The 21,735-nt window shown below is 33.4% G+C and overlaps 1 protein-coding gene across 4 annotated transcripts in view; it reads right to left on the bottom strand.

Annotated features, from left to right (window-relative positions):
• Nucleotides 1–21,735, bottom strand: part of LOC138706106 (serine/threonine-protein phosphatase 4 regulatory subunit 4-like) — a 150,371-nt gene that overhangs the window by 19,863 nt on the left and 108,773 nt on the right. For 3 of the 4 annotated variants that reach the window (XM_069835074.1, XM_069835072.1, XM_069835075.1), the window contains exons 16-18: nucleotides 17,293–17,338; nucleotides 15,119–15,174; nucleotides 7,650–7,686 (exon numbers count right to left, since the gene is read on the bottom strand). In XM_069835074.1, coding sequence (XP_069691175.1) covers nucleotides 7,650–7,686; nucleotides 15,119–15,174; nucleotides 17,293–17,338 — 139 coding nt within the window. Of the gene's footprint in view, nucleotides 1–1,002; nucleotides 1,076–7,649; nucleotides 7,687–15,118; nucleotides 15,175–17,292; nucleotides 17,339–21,735 lie in introns of those variants that run through there. The other variant, XM_069835076.1, reaches the window with a different exon arrangement.

Genomic DNA, 21,735 nt, shown 5'->3' with positions numbered 1-21,735 from the left:
TTAAAAAGGGTGACTCACGCTAAAATGGAGAAATGCCACTGTACAAAATTATCGAAAATTACATTCTCTAAATCAGTGATGCAATAAGCACTTTGTTGTGAATAAATTATGTAATGTATGCAATAATACATAACTTCTAGTTAAATTACTCATGATAAATTAGATGAAGTACCAATAATTTCTACAAAAGAATTAAAGAAGCATATTATGTTTCAACCTTCCACAGTGGTAGAAATGTTTTGCGAATTTAAGTTTTGTGACTAGGGCAGTCTTCCAAATTTAAGAACTCATAGTATAAATGCGTAATGTGGGTGTTATATATTTTAATAGAGACTTCAACACCTTGGACAGGACAATCTAAACTTCTGGGGCTGTTATGTTAAATTACAACTGAACTTCTATCAAGTACAAACCGTCAATACAAAAGTGATAATGAGTTCTGAAATGTTTGACACATTTCTCTTTTTCAATCCATCAGTGCTCCTTTCATAATTTTTCATTTGACAGCAGCGGCGGCGGCAACGACCACAGCAGCAGCAGCAATAGTAATAATAGTAAGCAAAGGAATAGAATTTTCTGCGTAAGTTTCCACTGACGAGTTGACGAAAGAATTTAAGATAGTCTTGTTCCTATGGGTCCTTATTTAAAATTTATTGCAAAATCATTTCTCATGATTAGAGATTTCATGCAATCTTTCTTTAATTTGTCAACAATTCACGCTTTACTGCATGCCTTAATGTCATGATAAAATAAGAGATGTCTGATATCTTCAATCATTTCCTTTGTCAAAAAATTATCACTCAAATATTTTCATTCGTAATATATGGATTTATTTTATAATTTTAGTTACTTTACATCATAATAATTATGTTTTGTAAGTAGTTATTTTAAAGTTTATGTATGAAATTTTCTATCTACAATAAATACATATTGTACCATTACTTGATATGCAATCAATAATTTGTATACATTTGATGAAAAATGTACATACATTTTATTCCAGAATTTCAGGGATTAAACACAATAGGATGACACACCAGACTCGCCAAGCTGAAGATGCTGGCGCAATCACTTTCTGTATTTCAAACGTATCAGATTAGTGTAAATTTACCAGTATTCATAATACTTTTCTAAAAATTTAAAAATCTATAAGCACAGAACACAGAATTAAGTAATCTGAACGGGAAAATGTTAGCAAAGTTTACATGTATTACACCATCATGTTTAACAATGTTACATTACATACAATAGCCAAAGTAAATAAAAAATACAGGCATTAGAAGTTGTCAGGAGAACAGTTTGAAATATGTCCCGTGAATAACCAATATCTGTTAAATCCCAAACTACTGTCCATTAGAGCCTGTCATCCTTGTTGTTCTACTAATAAAATTTTTTCAAGAGCAATTTCTCAAGGCACTCCACTCAACAAAAATCTATTCCTTTTATAGATAATAGTGAATAAAGAATAATGGATGGTTGCGAAAATCAGAGGAACTTCTGAACACATTCTACCCAGGGATCACCAAGATTTGAACATAGGTCTACAGTACAAAAAAACCAATAGACTTGCCATTTGGCTCATAATAAATATTGGTGTGAATAGTAATTCAATACTTTAAGGTGCTTATGCACATTGTTTTATTTTAATTTTAGTAAAGAACGGTTTTCAGAACATGGGAGGGGTGACAGTAGGAGGAAGAATAAAGTGCATAAGATTTTCTGATGATATGGCGTTGTTAGCAGAAGAAAAGATGATACTAAGGGATATGCTCTTGGAGCTAAATGACAGCTGTGAGTAGTATAGAATGAAGAAATGCAAACAAGACGAAGATCATGGTTAATGGAAGAAGACTAAAGAAGGTAAACTTGCGAATTCGAAATCAGGCAGTACAATAAGCAGCCAGCTTCAAATACTTGGGGTGTACTGTAAGCAGTAACATGAACTCCTGCTGGAGAGTAAAGTGGAAGGTAACAATGGCAAAGGAAGCTTTTAATACAAAAAGAAGCGTCTTCTGCGGACCTCTGGAAAAAGAACTAAGGAAGAGATTAGTAAAGTGCTTTGTGTGCAGTTTGGTATTGTATGGAGCAGAAACATGGCATTATGATGAGTTGAAGAGAAGCAACAAGAATCGTTTGAAATGTGGATATGGAGAAGAATGGAGTGTGTAATATGGATAGACAGAATAAGAAAATAAGCTGTACTAGAAAGAGTACGTGAAGAAAGAACAAAATTGAAACTGATCAGAAAGAGAAAAAGGAATTGGCTGGGTCACTGACTGAGAAGAAACTGCCTACTGAAGGATGCATTGGAAGGAATGATGAACGGGAAAAAAGTTCGGGGCAGAAGAAGATATCAAATGATAGATTACATTAAGATAAATGGATCATATGCGGAGACTAAAAAAGAAGGCAGAAAATAGGAAAGATTGGAGAATGCTAGGTTTGCAGTGAAAGACCTGCCATTGGGCAGAAAACTATGAATGAATAAATGTGTTAAATTAGTTCATTTGGTCAACTTGATAAAAAAATTTCTTGCAATTAGCGACAGTATGTATACTACCATTCTTATTTTCATTCACCATAACCTCAGTTAAACATGCAATGAAATCAAACGGAGGAAAGAAAATGTTTAAAAAAGTAGAATAATACAGTAAAACAAAATAGTTAATAATGATGATGAATGTTGTACATTCCAGTAAACCTGGATGCAAAAAATTACAGGTGACATTAATTTAAACTGCTTGTTTCCAAATAAATGGACGACATAAAAATATATTTTAATGTTATTAAACCCAATATATAGTTTATTATAAAACAACCTCCTGAATTTACAGGTTGCCGAAAAAGACAAGATAAGCAAAAATACAATAATAACGGGAATAATAACTTATGATTTAAGTGTAGCCTACTTGTAATAAATGTTGAAAAAAAACTGAATTAATATGAAATCAGAGAGAGATCAAAGAACATTTAAGTTTCACCTCTAAAATTATTATATAAATGATTTTTTAATATACGCAAGGAACCCTAAAAAATGAATCACTTAAGTTACTCTTATTAATTTAAATAAAAACACACACATACACTTCTTCAAGTATTCAAGAAACAAACAACTTACTTGTTAGTGGGAATATTTAGTTGCTTTTTCACTACAGCATTTAGTATAAGCAGAGAAAACTTTCAGTTTATTAATTATTTTCACTGACCTGAAGTGTCCGGTTCTGAATTATGATAATGTACTGGTACTTTGTTTCAAGTTAGGGTTGTATTTGAGTTATTCCACGTCAATTCGAACAGTTTTAAGAGAAAAATGACCTTCCTGCCATCAATTTTTATGAAACTTTTTTAGGCATTCCATGAGTAAAAATACATACACAGTTGTTTTCATTGTCCCCAAATGCCTTTAATTTAATAGTGACAAAATATATAAATGTCCATAAAATTCTGCTCATTGTTTCATATTAACTTTAATATCTCAAATTCTAATGGTCGTAGGAGAACTATTCTAGTATCACTTTAAACCTAAATAAACACGCTTTTGACACACATAGTGTTAGAATAGATAAAATGTAGCAGTTTGTCGTAAAGTATAATTATATTTTAAAATTTTAAATTTAAGAAATTTCGCTATTCTAAAACAATATGAAAAAATATAGTTGCAGTCTCCTTTTAATTTTCGGGATGGTACTCAGAGAAGTTCATATAAAATTAATTAACTTACCTAACAAGATGTTACCTGGCCGCTGTGTCAAGTGCATGTTGTAGTAGCAGAGCAGTGTATATGTAAATATCAATCATAGGAGAGTACATTAGCACACGTCTCTTGCATTAAACTAATGTTGTTGTTGTTGTTTCAATGCCTTGCAACTAGCAATGAAGCCATTAGCATTCGCGCTCTCCAATATTTCTAGGCTACAGTGTCTTCCACAGATAGTGCAGTGCAGGTCTTCAAGTGGCTCTCGTTCATCTCCTCTTGACTGTTGCACAGGGGACACACTGGTGAATTTAGAATTTGTAGTTTATGTATATGGCTTGCCAAGCAATCTTGTCCTGTAAGCAGCCTGAAGGCTGCAACTGCTGTTTTCTGTGGTGCTTGTGGGATTACTTCTGGGTTCAAGATTAGGGTGTTCCATATTTTGTTTTCAGCATGTTTTTTTGTTTCCTCAATATGAAGGTGCGAGAATTTAGAATTGATCAGGCGCTTTACTGAAGTCATTGGCAAATTTGTCGATTTCACTTGCTCTATTATTGTGCCCTTCTTGGCAAGTGTATCTGCCAGTTCGTTGTTATTTACAGGAAAATAAACTGTACAGATCAGTTGAAAGTACCACTATTTTCTCTTAATGTGAAGCAGAGTATTGTTTTATTACTGTTTTGTTAGTTGAAATGGGGATGAATGAATATATTGTTAGTTTCCCAAGTATTTAATTTTCTCATATCATTCTTTTAAAAATTCACATTCTACTTTATAATCCTCGTTGCTGAAGAAATTGAAGGAAATACCACTAATATTTTCACAGCCCATTCGAACAATTTCTTGAGTGTCGTGATAGGATCTTGAAGTAGCTGACAACTCACTCTTGCAGCAAGCCTTTTAGTGCTGCTACCAATGCCATCACAAGGGCTTTACTGTACGATGTTGCAAAAAAGAGCCACTCTGCAGATACTCCAAAATCCATTTCATGTTAACAAGTGTTTACAAAATTCTTTCTGTTCTTATACTGTGCACTTGCACCATCAGAAAAATAAATAGTTTTATTAAGAGTCCCTACTTCCTCTTTTAGAAACATAATTAAATAACGTTGAAAAAAGATGAATTGCATTGGTATCATGTTTAAGGTATTCAGATATTGTAACTAGATTTCTGTATCATTCCACATTCTTGTGTGAAATAGATTACAATGGATCCACTATGGCCTGATCATTATTTCAGTGAACACCTTCCACAGAATCTTGAATGACGAAAGCATAATTTTCCGAAAAATCACATATGACTAGGCATTTCCCTTCCTTTAGGTATCTTTTCGTTCTCTGAGGAATTTAGCTTGCAGCTGTGAAATAAATGCATAGGGTGGAAGGACTTCTAATTTTGTGACTGTATAATTTCTGAATTTGTTCTATTAACTGCCACCCACTGCTTGTAAGTAATTTTCTCAATAATGTTTTCTTCATAGAGATCTTGCAATTGTTAAATAAGACTAATGAATCTGGAAAAGTGGGACACTTTCTAAAATAAGAGGGAAGCCTTGTAATTAGTAAGGGATTGTTCTTAGTTGGCTGTAAGTGTCGCTATATTTACACCATCAATCATTAACTTAACATTTTCATGGTAGCTGCACACACAAACTGAATGAGCCCCAGGAAGTACACAGTATTTTGGTCTGAGTTCGGCGAATTTTGAAAAACTTTTTTTGGCCTCCGGATATATATCTTTAAAATACCTCTATATTTTCTTCAAATTGCACATCAATGGCTCTTTTGTTTATGTATGTTTTCACAGACGTGTAATTATTTTTACCTTCCATTACACAGCTTACATAATCAGAAGTGTAATAATCGAATACTTTTTTCATGACAGCCCTTTCTAAAAGTTTTCCGGACTTAGCACTTGAAGATGATAAAATGTCTTTTTCGCCAGCCAACATTTTTGCAGCACCAATCATGTGGCTAGAAGCGTTGGAATGTTCCTTTATTTTCTTATATGGCCAATCTTAAAAAATTATTACAATTTGAATTTTTGTATTTCTGATATCAGTGTTTGCAAAACATTCTTTTAATTTGTTAATGATGTCACAATCTTTTTCTTCTTTTTCTTCATCAGATTGGATGAAGAAAACCTTTCTCTTCAATGTTTGCTGTATTTTCTGCAACTTTTGTCGAGGATATCTGTTTTGATATATTTTTAATCGAGGTTTTGCTTACTGACACCAAACTCTCATTTAATTTTGTTACATCAGTCACAGAATTTTCGACGCTGTTTGATGATGATTTGGATTTACTGCTTACATGCTAGTTTCTTACGCTGGGGTCATGCTGGGTGCTACACCCGGCAGACTGCTCTGCAAGGAGTTCACTTGTGTCTGGTAATTTTGAAATTTTTACTCGACATCCATCACAAACTCTCAGATCATATGACAACTGAATATTATGAGTTTCTGAAGCATCTCAGGAGTAACATATTTTAAGTTTTTACTTTTTTTTTGTAACCATGGTTGCTCAAATTGAACGGATTAAAATAGCAATCATGTCGCATTTTGATACGGTACTCATTTTCGTACTACGGACTGAACTAAACTGAACATGTAAAGGAAATAAATTTAATTAAACTATACACTCAGTGATGACGTCTGAACCATATACAGTCGAATGTACTACTGGGATGTTATTTATCTTCATTTCATACAAGAAAACTCTGTATCTACACAAATGCCCTTCCTTTTGGCTGCAGGACAAAGAACCTCTTTATGGCACATAGAAAAATTTTATTAGTTCCTTTTCTGAAAGCATACCTGTTATACATTTTCGAAGTATTAATGGTAAACTTGCTGTTTTTCTTAACAAGCGAAGGCAATACGATATATGAAGCAGCTGGAAAGTAATTAAGTTTGTCATGAAATAGTGTGATTCGTAGACAGGGTCCATTGCGAACCTTTGCATTGAGACATGACAACATAATAAGGAGGCCATGTAATGTTGCGTCACCACTCAAAACTGTAACCCAAAGAGATGTGAAAATGATGGTCAGTCAATCAGTTTTTATTACTATTTGCTCCTTGTGTTGAATTATAATACTTTGTCAGTGTTGCGCTGTGTTAAACTGCGTGTTGTTAACATTCTGCGACATATTATATACCATAATAGTGCAAGATGTAATGGCTAGCCTATTGCCAGTATTTCTCCTGTCAGATCTTTATAGCTGAGCAGAGCTATGAATCCCTCGAGTACAGGCAGCGCACACACTACTAAAATATTTCTTTACCATTCAGTTTCCCCATTTCCATCTTCAAATTATACAAACTTTATTACTTATGGCTTTTAAGGAACCTAGAAGTTCATTGCCACCCTCACATAAGCCTACCATCGGTCCCTATCCTGAGCAAGATTAACCCAGTCTCTACAATCATATCTCACCTCCCTCAAATCCATTTTAATACTATCCTTCCATCTACGTCTCGGCCTAAGATGAATTTTTAATGTTTTCTACTTTGCTTTATATTCCAAAAAATTTTTTTGGCTGAAATAAAAATATATGGGGTTTCTTTTTTGACCTCTTAAATACACACAAAAATTTTCTAACTGTTTCGAAACATCAAAGTCACAAGCCTGTTCGATTTGATGTGGAATACCTCATTTAGAGATCTTCTCAGAACTATGTGCACCCATTATTTTGTTACTATTCATATATTAATAATACTATAAAATTAATACATGGCATTCAAACATGTGTTGTTCTAGAATTTAAAATTGTGATAGCATATTTTAATAATATGCAAGACACCTTTTCTATGTTTGTATTATTCCAATCACATAACTGAAACATTTATTGTAATTCATTTTCATTTGTTCCAATATACAGTTTTATTGTCTTTAATTAAGAAATGTCTTTAAATATGTAGTATATTTAATTTAACATTATAGTTATTACTTACCTAGACATTGGGCCTTTATGCTGAGTACTGCCAAAACCTGCAACAAAAATAAACCACTCGTCATTACATATTTTATTATTTTAAAACTGAAATGAGATAGACTATTATTATTATTATTATTATTATTATTATTATTATTATTATTATTATTATTATTATTATTATTATTATAATACGATTCGATTCTGCATTGTATGGCTGTATGTTGATAGCTGAAAAATGGTTTCGTTGCTTAGAGTGCTTACTGTGCACTGCGAAGAGGTGAGTCTACCACTGAAAAAAGAAAAAATGTATAATTTTTCTCATTTCAGTTACATTAAATGGAACTAGTAAAACAAAAAAGTTACAGAATATAACAGTTCCACCAATTACAGTTTTACATTCTAAACACCGAATTAAACTAATTCAGTATTAAGTAATTTCTACTTAATAGAGTTTAATTTTATTGTTCGAAAGTTTTCTGTAATGAACGAATGTGTATGTACGAAATAGTGACAGTTCTATCTCATAGACCAATGATTTTCTCGCATCTTCAACCATTTTATGTTTGCTACTTTTATTTGCTGCTACATTTCCTTCAGCACAATCATTTTGTTTCTCCTTATGCGACATTCACAGTACAGTAGAACTCTGATTATTCATCATCTATACGATAGGTGGATTATCCGACTGTCTCTTTCTTACTTTTTTTTTTTTTTTTGCTACAGAAAACAGAAAAAGATATGAAGTACTGTACATTATGTTAGTACGTAATTTTCTATAAAGGGTTATTACAAGGCTTTACCATTACACAGTATGTAAGTTAGTAGGAATTATGCAGCTGCTGGTAACAGAAACAGTTACTTGTGAGAGGAGGTGCTTTTTCCCAACTTGTAAAATAGTCACTACCTGCTTTCAAAGAAATGGCCCCAAGAACTTCCACAATTACAAGCCCTTGCACTATTCAGTATTTTCCTACTGTTCGAGTGGCCATACAGTATAACTTCTATGCAAAATGACTTCCACAGGTGTTAAAAGAAAACGTGTTGTGCTAGACATCGAAAAAAAAAAGTGCAAATAATTGAGCGGTTTGGGAAAGGAGAAACTGTGGCTCATCACGCATCAGAAATTCAAACTGACGTTAGAACTGTATGCAACTTAATAAAAAAACAAGGATAAAATGCTACACTGAATATAAGAAAAAATGTGTCTCCATTGCTTTACAATCGGTAGTATAGGACATGCAATGGACTTCCGAAACACTGGCAGCACATTCACTTGAGATACAACTTCGGCTTTTCCACAATATTAGCTTCATAGTGAACCAGCAAATTCTGCTCTGTTTTGTGTGCTATCTTCGTTGTTTCTATAAGTGGTGAATTAAATCTAAAAGAGAAGTTTAGTTTACTTAATTGTGATTGTGTGTGAAATATTTCATAGGTAAGTATATTACATAAATTAAGTTACCGGCTTTAGCATTTTCGTCGGACAAGAAAGACAATTCCCACATTCTTTGTTCTAAGGTGTAGGTCTGGTTACTAAGACCTCCTAAAGACGAAGTAGAATTTTAAAAATGAGAGAGGGCAATCCTCAGAAAAACAGACAACACTCTTGTAAGTGTTTTGTTTGCGATTCACATTTTTGGATGAATTTATTGTAAAAAGTGATTTATTTCTCATTCAGGATAAGCAAGTTGGGTCCTAAAACCTGGTGCAACAGTTCCTCACAATTTCTAGACTTATCAAACAAAGTACTCATTGCAAAATGTTAGGAATCAGAAATCCTTTGTAAAAATATTAATTTCAAGCATAAAAAAATTACCTTGAATCGGAAATGCATACAGACGAAATTGAAGGTTGTTCCGAGATTTCGTCTCACCAAGAAAAAAGTTGGCCAACCGTTAATCAGGTAATAACTTTATTAAAAAGAAAAGTAGAGAGACAAGATTGTGATGTCATTTGATTGTGGAACAAACTGAAAGCAGCAAATTCCAGAATAAATGTTCTACAAAAACAACTAAAAGATTTAAATGCAGCTAAGACAGTGTTATGAATTCTCACTAAACTTAGTAAAAACCAGAAGTTAAGTACTGACAGAATGATCAAAAAGTGTCAATAAAAAAATAAAAAGGCAATGCAGTATGACAATGAAATTCTTCTATACAGTTTACTGCTCAAAGCTAAGTCACTGAGTTACAGATGTTGTATGAGGCGAGTGATGCTACCTCTTCCATTCAAGTCCCATCCATGGAATATCGTGAAAAGTCTTAAATGTCCTTAACTCAAACTTAAAAGGAAATAAACGCTATACTGGAGAATTACCACGATCACTTTGAACCGTGCCGTTACGTTTACCACCAAATTTAAGTAAATACACAATGTCACCAACATAAGAACATGACGTTGGTGTGTGTCGTAGTTGGCAGGAGAATTTTTTTCTCTCTCTCTCTCTCTGCCTCCTTCGTTCTGAACATTACTGAGAGATAGCACCAGTGTTAGCTACAAAGTGTATTTCCGCAAATATATTGCAAGTAGATAACGTGACTTATTATGTGTCCTAGATGAGAGTCTCGAGACAAAACAGTTTTGTGCTATATTTCTTTTTTTTCTCTCTCTGTCTACCTCCTTCGTTCTGAACATCATTGAGAGATAGCACCACTGTTAGCGACAATGTGTATTTGCGTAAATATTGCGAGTAAATTATGACGAGTGCCTTAGATGAGAGGCTCGGGACAGAAACAGTTTTGCTGTAGCGCATGCGCGGACCTCTCATGTAGTGGGCATGATCCTTACTTGAATTTATTTTTGCGTGTACATTGCAGATTAAATGATTGAGATCCCTTCTTGCTCCGGTTACAGGCATTTACGAAGGTTAGGTTAGGTTAGGTTAGGTTTGGTTTGGTTAGCTTTGGTTAAGTTAGATAAAGTTAGCTTAGGTTAGCTTTGGTTAGGTTAGTTTTGGTTAGGTTAGGTTAGCTTTGGTTAGGTTAGCTTGATTTCATTCGTCCATGTAGTAGTTAAAATTATATAATATGACAGTTTTTGATTCGTAATATTGATAAAAAAATAATAGGCCTATAATGAAAGTGGTGAATAATTTCATGGTCCCTAAAATTTTTTTTCGTAAAAGGCTAGGTATTTTCCTATAGGCCAGAAATAAACCAGCAACGCCGTCATAATTACGTACTTTACGGTTTGGCGAACATTAACCGGAAATTTACTTTCCGTCATTTTAATGGTATTCCGTGAAACACACCTTTTTTCCTGTTAATTTCCTTGTGATAACCTAGTTTATGATCTTATTACATCTTCATTTTCTTTTAATGCATTCAAAAAACCGCCGTTGTACTACATAAAACCTTGAACTTGACTAATGGAGTGAATTATTTAAGAATATAGTCGCGATTATATTTTGTTTGATACGTCTCGGTACGGCCCGGTGACTAGTGGCCAGCGAGTAGCGTCGACTATCGATATTGGTCTGCCGTTGGTATTATCCAGTTGTTCCGAAATAAATGTTAATAACACAAATTAAAAATTTGATGGTTTTATTGATTTATGGGAACATACTCTCGATAAATGTAAGAATGAGCTTGCAAATCATACACTCGTGTTTATGTTTGTACCTCTTCTGCATAACTGGGTTCAACCCATAGTTGTTTATGGAAGTCACAACGCCACCCCTGATATTATTCTCTCTCGAATATTAATCCAAATAATAGCTCAACAGAACAAGCTGGAACTAGAGTTGTATCTTTCACATTAGATGGAAGTCAGTCCAATCAATAAGGTGTGGAAATGCCTTGGAATAAGTGGCAAAGAGTGAGAAATAACTTTCATTACAGGTTAAGACAATTCTCCTGAATTTGCTAGTTTAAAAGTTTACCACAAGCTTACTTCCGCCCATTTGAAGATTGATGTCTCCGATTAATTACAGCAGCTGTTAAATCTATCGCAATACCTGCAATCCAACTAATAGTTTATCAGACTCCTATTGAAATAAAACAGAAAAAGAAGTTATTATTCAATACGAAAAATTAATTAGACTTCTATTTCATAATTGGGAGCTAAAAACTTTAAATCTCAGGAAAGCTTTCTCTCTAAAGTACACGAAATTAAGAAAAAGATAAATCTCCCAACAAGTAAAGAAAATCTCATTCATAAAACTAACCCTACATAAACAATAGAAATAGAGTATTAAGGCTGGTTCACAATAAACCGGGAACGAGAACCAGAATGAAAACGAGAAGCAGAGGACGTGAATATGAAAATTTTTGATTCACAATAAACCGAGAACGTAGACGACTATGCATATCGAATGTATGTCAATAACGATATTACGCATTCTGAGTTATTTGTGTATAATTGACCAATGGTGTTCTCTCATGAGTACAAGGCATCCAACATAAACACATGTTAACCAACTTCGAAATTTCAACTGAAACATTTCATTAGGTACGCCCATGCATGTTTATTATCACAACCTATTTTAAATCTACCATAACGTAAAATAATAGAGAAGACATTTGTAACAGAACAAAAATGAACACAACAGTAGTTATTGAATTGAAGCATGAATATGTAGTGTGTAATACAACCAATACAGTAATAAAATATGATTCGCTTCCGATCGGTGTTCAAAGATGAAGCTATTGAAAGCCACGTATTCTCCTTCATTTTCTCATCTTTATATGAGGCGCACTGCTTATCGTAAACGTGAGGATTTTCCTCAACACTCATTATTAGAATCTCATCAAATAAAACTTGCTCCATGATGCACAGCACAGAACAAAATAATGCATAGGTTATGTCACGGTCTTCTTGCTACAAAATATACGACGACAAAATAGCTTTTAGATGGCAATAGAATGAATCTAGTGGGCTGTGATCGGAAACGTGAACGCCAAAGTTGAAACTTGGCCAACTCTCCGTTCCCGATCCCGGGCTCCGGCAAGCTTTTCGTTAATTGTGAATGCTCACATTTAAATGTACACATTGTAACAATTTTACCGTTTTCGTTTTCGTTCTGATTCTCGTTTCCGGTTTATTGTGAACCAGCCTTTATCTGGATACCTAGAAAAGTGACACTTCAAAAGATGTTCTAAAATTGCTAGCATTGGAAACTAATCATAGTAGATTTCCTAACAAAGAATGGCTTCATATTTTCACTGACGGATCCCAACTGTCCAATCATAGCTACTATACTGAAATAGACCCATTACAGTGCACTTATTGTTACTTAGTTACCATTACAGTATAGTTTTGTGAAGGCTTTGGAATAATATTACTCTAAATTTTCAATGCAAAATATATTGTATTGCAATTTTAAAAATATGATTGTGCAAAAAATGTTGTACAATACACGTTTGTGTAGTGCATTACAATATCTCGGAAATTGAAAATCTCGTTCTGCTCTTTTTCAAACTTATCCTCGATTTTGTAAAAGCACTTCCAACCTTGTATCGTAATATACTATTGTGGAGTTTTAAACACATTTAGGTGTATACATATCATTTTAAGTGACAGTACCAGTACTTTTGACAAAGTTTAATATTTTATATAAACACAGCTTGGACACTCAAGTACTATTTTCTATAGTTTACAACTCTATGTACAGATCTAATGTTAGTTTCTTTCCCTTCGTCAATAAATTTGCTAATTTGTTAACATTATACTAATTTTTTTAATATCGCTAATGTTTTTCTATCATGTACTTTTAGAGCCTATTTTATGTTTTATAAAGCCTAAATGAGGTACTGAAAGAGCTTATTTTAGGCACTTAAAAACATATTTTTAGTATCTAAAAATCCGCGGTCTACTTATAACTAGTACCTCACTTGATGTTTTGAAAGACAATGCCATATGCGATATTTATCAGTCAGGATGGAACGTAATTATAAGTCTTAGGGTCTAATACAGGAAATAGTTAATAGTCGAAACTGCACAAATATTTTGATTGGGGGTAGGCATAAGAACAACGATACCTAAAAAAAAAAAAAAACCTAGACTTAATCGAATCTTATGATTATAGCCAAGAAAAATATATTTTCACAGTACATATGTATTTTTCCTTATTGGTTTAACATCACATGAGTTTATGCAAATGTTGTGTTTATAAGAATAATTTCATAAAGTTCTGATACTCGTACTGCTTCTAACTATACAATGGATATATACCATACCCATATGCTTTGTTACACTTGTTACAAATGAATATTATTTTTCTCCACATGGCTCAGTAACTTATGGTAGGAAAGGGATTAAGCATTTTTAATAACAACTTATAATCAACTTCCATTAGAATACAAAGTTTAACCAAATTCATGGTGCTTTAAGAAATGTTTGGCAAGATTATTTATTTTAATTCTCGGTTGGTTTATTTATTTGATGGTTTCAAACTTGTTCTTCTTTCTCCTTAAAACTTCAGTGATACCTTATTGTTCTTATTTATTTTCTTTCTTTAATTCTTGCCATGTTTTATGTTTTTCATAGACTGTAGCATTATGATTTGTTCTACTATGTTGTACAACATAATTATGTATCTGTTCTTGCATAGCCCCTGAATATAGTTTTACTCGTTTGGACATACTCAATAAATTAAAAAAAAAAAAGAGTTAAATGAATATTTTCCGCTTGTTATAATATAAGGTCACCTTAAATAATCGCAGAGTCATTTGTTTTCATTTCAATATATCAGTCTGATTAAGACGACATGGACATAAAATGCATTGTTATTTTAAAAGTCATATATCTCGTTAAATGTCGGTCCTATAAAATTTTTCCTACAATAAGACTTGTTGGAAACATTTGAAGGGTACACGGGAAAAACAATTGAAGTTGCAATTCTTTTAGGAGTGATGTCATCGTCTGATTCATTATATTACTGAAAAAATTGTTTTTTTTTTCTTATCAAAACTAGTAAAGGAGAATTATCACCACAGATACAGTCATCCTTTCCTACTTTTTCATTAGGAACAGCAATAAATTTTGCTGTAATGTACTGAATTAGATATGACATAACCCTTAAGAGAATTGTGACTTTGTTTTTCCCATGTACACTTCATTTTTCGAAACAACTTTTGTTATGTAATATTATCCTAAAAATCAATAAGCAAGATAATATTTCGATTTATTTACTTCAGTTCCCCTTATAACCCCCCCTTTTTAAAGAAAGTATTTTGAATGCTATATAGCCTAAAATCTAAGTGAGACCTTCATTTTACATACCGGTACCAATTTTCGTAGAAATTGGTTCAGTCATTATTGCGTAAAAAGGTAACAAACATAGAAACATACAAATAAAACTTTAACAAATGCGATTTTCGGTCTCAGGAGAGTTCATTATACAAGTTAACGCCAATTATTTTTGTAAAAGTGAAAATTACCAGAAAAATTTAATTACAGTTTGATTATTAGTATAGATAAGAATACCTGTATTTAAAATTTGTCTTTTAAAATAATAATTTTAATACAATTTTAAAAATTACTTACTTGTTGCTGGCTGTCGAGGACCTACAGTCTTCAATGTGCTTGAAGTTGGTATGTTACTAAAAAGAGAAAAACATTCAAGTCATTAGCAGATCATACTCATAACTTGTGTATACAATCCTTTTCTTAAATACAGAGTTGGACAGATAAAACCCGCCCATCTCATTTCATTTGATTTGAAATTATGTTCACTATCCTTTCTTCTGCATGTTTAGTTACACTGTTGCTTGTTACATGCTATAACTTACAAGTGATTTATAAACTGTTCTGTTTGTTGTTGTAATGTAAAGAGTTGTTTTGTGAATAAGCATGATTGTCCACACCTGTGGAGTAACGGTCAGCGCGTCTGGCCGCGAAACCAGGTGGCCTGGGTTCGATTCCCAGTTGGGGCAAGTTACCTGGTTGAGGTTTTTTCCGGGGTTTTCCCTCAACCCAATATGAGCAAATGCTGGGTAACTTTCGGTGCTGGACCCCGGACTCATTTCACCGGCGTTATCACCTTCATTTCATTCAGACGCTAAATAACCAAAGATGTTGATAAAGCGTCGTAAAATAACCTACAAAAAAAAATAAATAAGCATGACATATTCAATATCAGAGCGAATATTCATTACAGAGGTGTACATACGTACCAGCTCTATCAAGGAAACACAGGAATTATTCAGGGACAAATATCCGTTTTGCCCAATACCAACGAAAAGCAGCATTCAAGATTTGGTGCGAAAATGGCATATGACTGGATCCATTACAAATGTAACAAGGATCAGAGTGCTTTCTGTCCGGACACCTTAACTTATGGTGCATATTCATCAGATGTTCACTGAAGAGCGGACTGTGAGCAAATACTTGTGGCCACCATGGTCACCAGATTTGTCGACATGTAACTTTATTTATGAGAGTACTGTAAGGAGAAAGTGTACGAGCAGAATTCCATACTATTGATGAACTGTAGGATAACATCAGGAATAGCATTTGCACTATCAACCCTGAAGAATTGACATTTGTCGATATGAACCTGTTAAGACATGCACAGAACTGTCTAGATGTTGGTGGAGGACACTTTCAACATCTATTATGAAGGTTAGTATAGGACACATTCCTTTATTCATTTTATTCCTCTTCTTTGAAAAAAGTTTGTTTCAAATCAAATGAGATGAGACAAGCCAGTTTAATCTGCCCAACCCTGGATTTTCTTCAGTACCTACCAACCACAATACTCATATTGAATAGGTACTGAATATTCTACTTACTTCTATAAAGTTTCTCCTGTCACATAATTTTTAAGCATAAATTTAATAATTTTATACCTCTTATTTCTGAATGCCCTGATTATGGTACGCACAAAATATTATCAATGTTGACCACATTAATCATATAAACATAAAAAAATATACATCCAAACTTTTCTGTGTGATGACAAACTACAAGTGCATAAATAACTACAAATCCACGCAAACTTTTCTGTAATATCTTCATTATTTTTAATCAAACTATTGTTCTGTAATAAACAGAAAGGTACTCTCTACATATTTTTCTGTGCCACTTCTCAGCTATTTCTAATAACTCATATAATACTGTTTTGTTACATGCTATTAAATTACTGTCTTCTATTCTGCATGCTATCTTCTAGTTATCACTTGAATATTACATTAAACGCTATGATTTCTTGTTTTTATATTCATTTCCACTTCAGCTATTTTCAGAAGCTATCTGTTCTAGATCTTAAAGTGTTTATTTTAATTTTTGTTACATGCGAGTAAAATAATCTTATTTTAGTTTTGCATGTTTTGACTCAGCTTTTTAGCTTATATATTAATTTTGCCATGCAATTTCCTGAGACATCTTGCTAATCTCGTGGTTTCATTTTCTTCAGTGCTTATCTCTGTCTATATAGATCGTAATTAAAATTCATTCCTGTTTAATAATTTCATTTCTTATTTCTAATTTATAAAGAGCAGGTTTTTTTTATTACCAAATTGCTCATTTTACTGATGTATATTCGAAGTAAACATACAACCATCATTATAAATGGTCTTCTAAATACGCAATTAACAATACATAATCAGGGTACCCCATTAATAAAAATGCAGATATTCCTATTTGATATTCTTCCTGCTTTTCACTTCTTCAGTTATTAAATAATTATGTACTGCATATACACATATATAAATACTCACGAATAAGTCTTCCGGTCACTTATTGTACTTCTGTAGTCTGTAGTCCCTGAAATTAAAAATAATAAGTTACAAATTATTGTAGTAACAATAAGCAGTCCACATCTGTGGAGTAATGGCTAGCGCGTCTGGCCACAAAACCAGGTGGCCTGGGTTCGAATCCTGGTTGGGGCAAGTTACCTGGTTGAGGTTTTTTCCGGGGTTTTTCCTCAACCCAATATGAGCAAATGCTGGGTAACTATCGGTGTTGGACCCCGGACTCATTTCACTGGCATTACCACCTTCACTTCATTCAGACGCTAAATAACCTAAGATGTTGACACAGCATCGTAAAATAATCTACTAAAAAAACAATAAGCATATTTTCCTTTACAGTTGTAGATATCTCAAAAGAAAACCATTTTCTATAACTCGAGCATGGCTGAAGTTTCATTCTCTTGCATTATCATGTTACAAACTTCGGTTTCCAGACTTAGACAAAAATGTACAGAGCATTCGCTTACATAACATAGGTTGACAAGGCAGTGTGCGATTGGCACAAAGGCCATGGCAAACCATCTTCTGCACGCTCGGCAGTCCAGTCTCTCTGTAGGAGTGGTTGTGTTGACATTAAATTGCGTGTTATTCTTCTGATTGTGTTAGTAAAATGTTTAGATTTAAATTTAGGAGTGATCTTTTGCTGCTGTTGCTGTGTGGAATAGTAACATTAGATTTTTTTGCAAATCGTCTTTTTACCTTTCTGCAATCACTCTCTTTCAAGAAGTCTCTACCATGAAAATCCTTTGCTCTAATGTAAATTTCTGTGGTGTCATGTGAGCAAGCAAATCTAAACACTTCACTAACACAATCAGAAGAATAACACGCAATCTAACATCAACACAACCATGTCTAACTCTAAACATTTCATTAACACAATCAGAATAATAACACCCAATCTAATGTCAACACAACCACTCCTACAGAGAGACTGAACTGGACTGCCGAGCATGCAGGAGCATGTGGGAAACGGTTTGCTGCATGTTGCATGGCCTTTGTGCCACTCACAAGCTGCCCAGTTGACCTACATTATGTAAGCGAACATTCTGTATTATTATGGTATCCATCTATCTTATACACTCTAAAAGTATTTCTTAACTATATAACAGTATTTTGCTATTCATTTGCAAATAGTCCTAACAATATACTCACTACTTTTTACTATACATAAAAAACAATGTATTTGACTGATTTGGCCACGTTTCTATAAACGCAGCATATACTTCATAAGTGATAAAATACTGTATATCTCAAATTGAAATCTTCCCTTGACATATTGTTTTCCTCAAAGTCACAATATCTATTGCGACTTTGAAACCACGAAACAAGAACAGTCACTAGAGCAAGCACATATAAACAACCATATTACTGTTCCTGGTCAAAGGCTGGAGTTACAAATCTTCTGCATCTTAATAGAAAAAAAGAAAAAGCTCAAAAGAAAACATCAAGGTAATGTGTTTATTTATGTCGGGGAAAGTAAACATTCACGCTCAGTTATGTTCACACTGTCAGCAATCAATTGCAAAACATAATGAATAAGTTGATAAAACAGATATGTGTTAAATTTAATTATAAATTGCCACTGCCATGGCCAGCACCACGACTACTAATAGTCTCACTGACTATTACTGTGATCAACTATTAATAGTCTCACTGGTTATTATTGTGATCAACTATAATTCACACCAACTTTTTTATGGACAGCAGTTGAAGCATAGATACAGATTTTACTTATTACATTGTATAAAATAGCTAATGTAAAGTTTAACCATTAAACAGACAGAGAAAGAATGTCATCAAAGCTGCTGTTCTTGGCAAGTTGTCATTATTAAACACTGCATACACCACTTATCCTATATAATTAAATTCTGAATTATACTTCGTACAGTCTAATTAGCCTATTTCAGTTAAACTGAATTTCGAAGTATACTCTATTCCGTATAGCAGTGGTCATCAACTGATTTGGACTGTGCATCTCCCTAGCTTGCTTGCTTGGTCCGAACAACTGAGTGTGTGGTAATGAAGCAGAGGTTCAACAGTGGCTGTGTCTCTGTTTTTTAAAGAGCAAGACATTGAACATGATTTGAATAAATGAATATTAACTTTATTATTGCATTAGAATATTTTATGTATGTATTACATATGCAAACAGAATAAGACATTAAATAACTGCAGCACAATTGTTACGTATTACTGGCACAATTTCAATTCAAATACTTAATATTCAAATTAATAAAAACCTGGTATGTATTTATAAATTAAACACTGATTGCCATTACATACATAAATGTGCATTAACTCAACCATGAACATAATGAATGGTATTATTTTAGGTTTGAAAGGAGATTAATAATTGAAATGAGAAACTAAAAATTGTTTATGGAAGAAACAGAGTAAAAATAAATATTACTACTATTTGTGAAACACGAATAGAAGTTTACTCAACAATGACAGCGATTTTTCGGGATTTTTTGATCCTCTTTTCATCCACCAGCCATAACAGTTCCAGCCAAAGTGTTGTCCTTGGATGTACAATAGTTCCTTCACAGGTGAGTATGATGAGCGCGAAATTTTAACTCCAAAGAATTTGCAGGGCGCGTTTCACTATTAAACATTCACTCTGATTGGCTAATCAGCTTCATTTACATTAGTTGTTATTAATGTAGCAACAATAATAAATGAAACTTCAAATTGTGAGATTGTGTCTATTATTATTTTTCCAAAATCATTGACTTATTATAACTAAGAATGATACACATTTATATAGCATACTGTATTATGTTAAAAAATTTGTATATGGTATCAGAACAGTGATGTAGCCCAATTAACATCAATGTTTATTACAAATAGAATAATAAAGCTTTAATAGAGACTAATACCACGTAGTACTGTAGTAATTTCCTTTATTTAGCAGAAGGAATGATCAAACCATTGCGATGTTTTTTTAGTACCGGTATGTATAAATTACTGCAGTTACACCTGACTATAACAGCTGCTGTGATTCGAACTGCATTATGGTCTAAGATTTTTGGAAACAGAACTGGTTCCGAGACAATATCCTATAATATTTTGGTGATTATTACGTTGTCAGGGAGGTGGTATATGATGATAGAGACTGGATTAATCTTGCAGAAGATAGAGACTGATGGCGGGCTTATGTGAAGGCAGCAATGAACCTCCGGGTTCCATAAAAGCCTTAAGTATTACGTTGTCAGATGCTTGCTGTTATTTCGGAACTGTTCTTTGAAACTAATATTCATACTTTCTTGGAATCGGAGCACTTGGAAAAAGTTCCAGAAAAAGACCGATTTTTCCCAACACTATGCTATGAAAATTCATTACTGTATAGATTCTATAATGCTTTACAGGATGTTAGTCTCCATAGACAGCTCATCGCTCAGCAATAAAGTATGAAAGTGATTTATGTTCCTTCTGGAAATTATTTTTACAAGGTATTGAAAATGTCTCTTAAATTCAGTAACTTGATTACTACATGAACTCTCCAATATCACTTTCTTACCGAAGATAGTAAAATACGGATTTTTTTTCTCTCATCATGAAACCTTGAGAGCCAAATTATAGAACGATTTTTCTCTAATTTTTTTTCATAAAGTATCCATTTTTTAACTCTAAATGAGGTAATGGTACAGTTTCTATGTACACAACATGCTTAACATATATAAGGTTGAGAGAATCATTGAGCTCAATACCTTTCTTTTATTGGTTATTTATCTATGCTTTACCAACTACATGATTACCTAGCACTGATGATAGTGAGATGGTATTTGCCGAGGTGAATCTGAAGAATAGGGGTAGAATTACTTTACATCACCTTACAGATGGGGAAAATCTCGGAAAATTTTCAACTAAGTTATTCAGTCCAAGCAGGATTCTTTTTTTTTTTTTTTTTTTAAATCCAATGCCACCAGGTTGTCTTTGCGACATGTCTGGTCTTCTCTCCTGGCCGTGGCTTAGTTGTAACCCACTTCTGAGGTTGGGGCGCCTGGAAGGCAGAGTTACATTACTCCGATGATGTGATAGGATGATTATGATAATGTGGTGGCAGGAGAGGTCTTAAATCTAAACTTAACCTAAATTCCAGACCATGGACGAACACAGGAATAATCCCCTATAAGGAAAAATTCCTGTGCTCTAGCCGGGAATCGAACCCGGGACCTCATGAACTATAGCCAGAAGCTCTCACCACTAGACCATGAGGCTGGTCCCAAGCAGGATTCTAGTCCATGCCCAAGTGAAGTCTCAGACCACGAGTTCCCTCTTGTTGTCTCCGAGTTACATGTGTGGCCTATACTTTCTTAACAATGAAACAAGGAGGTAAATATGTAACATCACACTGCTGCTGTTTTTACTCCTAAGAACAAATACTGATATTAATATGATAGGAGGATG

The sequence above is a fragment of the Periplaneta americana genome, chromosome 9 (assembly GCF_040183065.1).
Source record: "Periplaneta americana isolate PAMFEO1 chromosome 9, P.americana_PAMFEO1_priV1, whole genome shotgun sequence".
Classification (NCBI taxonomy): domain Eukaryota; kingdom Metazoa; phylum Arthropoda; class Insecta; order Blattodea; family Blattidae; genus Periplaneta; species Periplaneta americana.
Note: the sequence above shows the minus strand (reverse complement) of the source record. Positions and strands in the feature narration are given on the sequence as shown.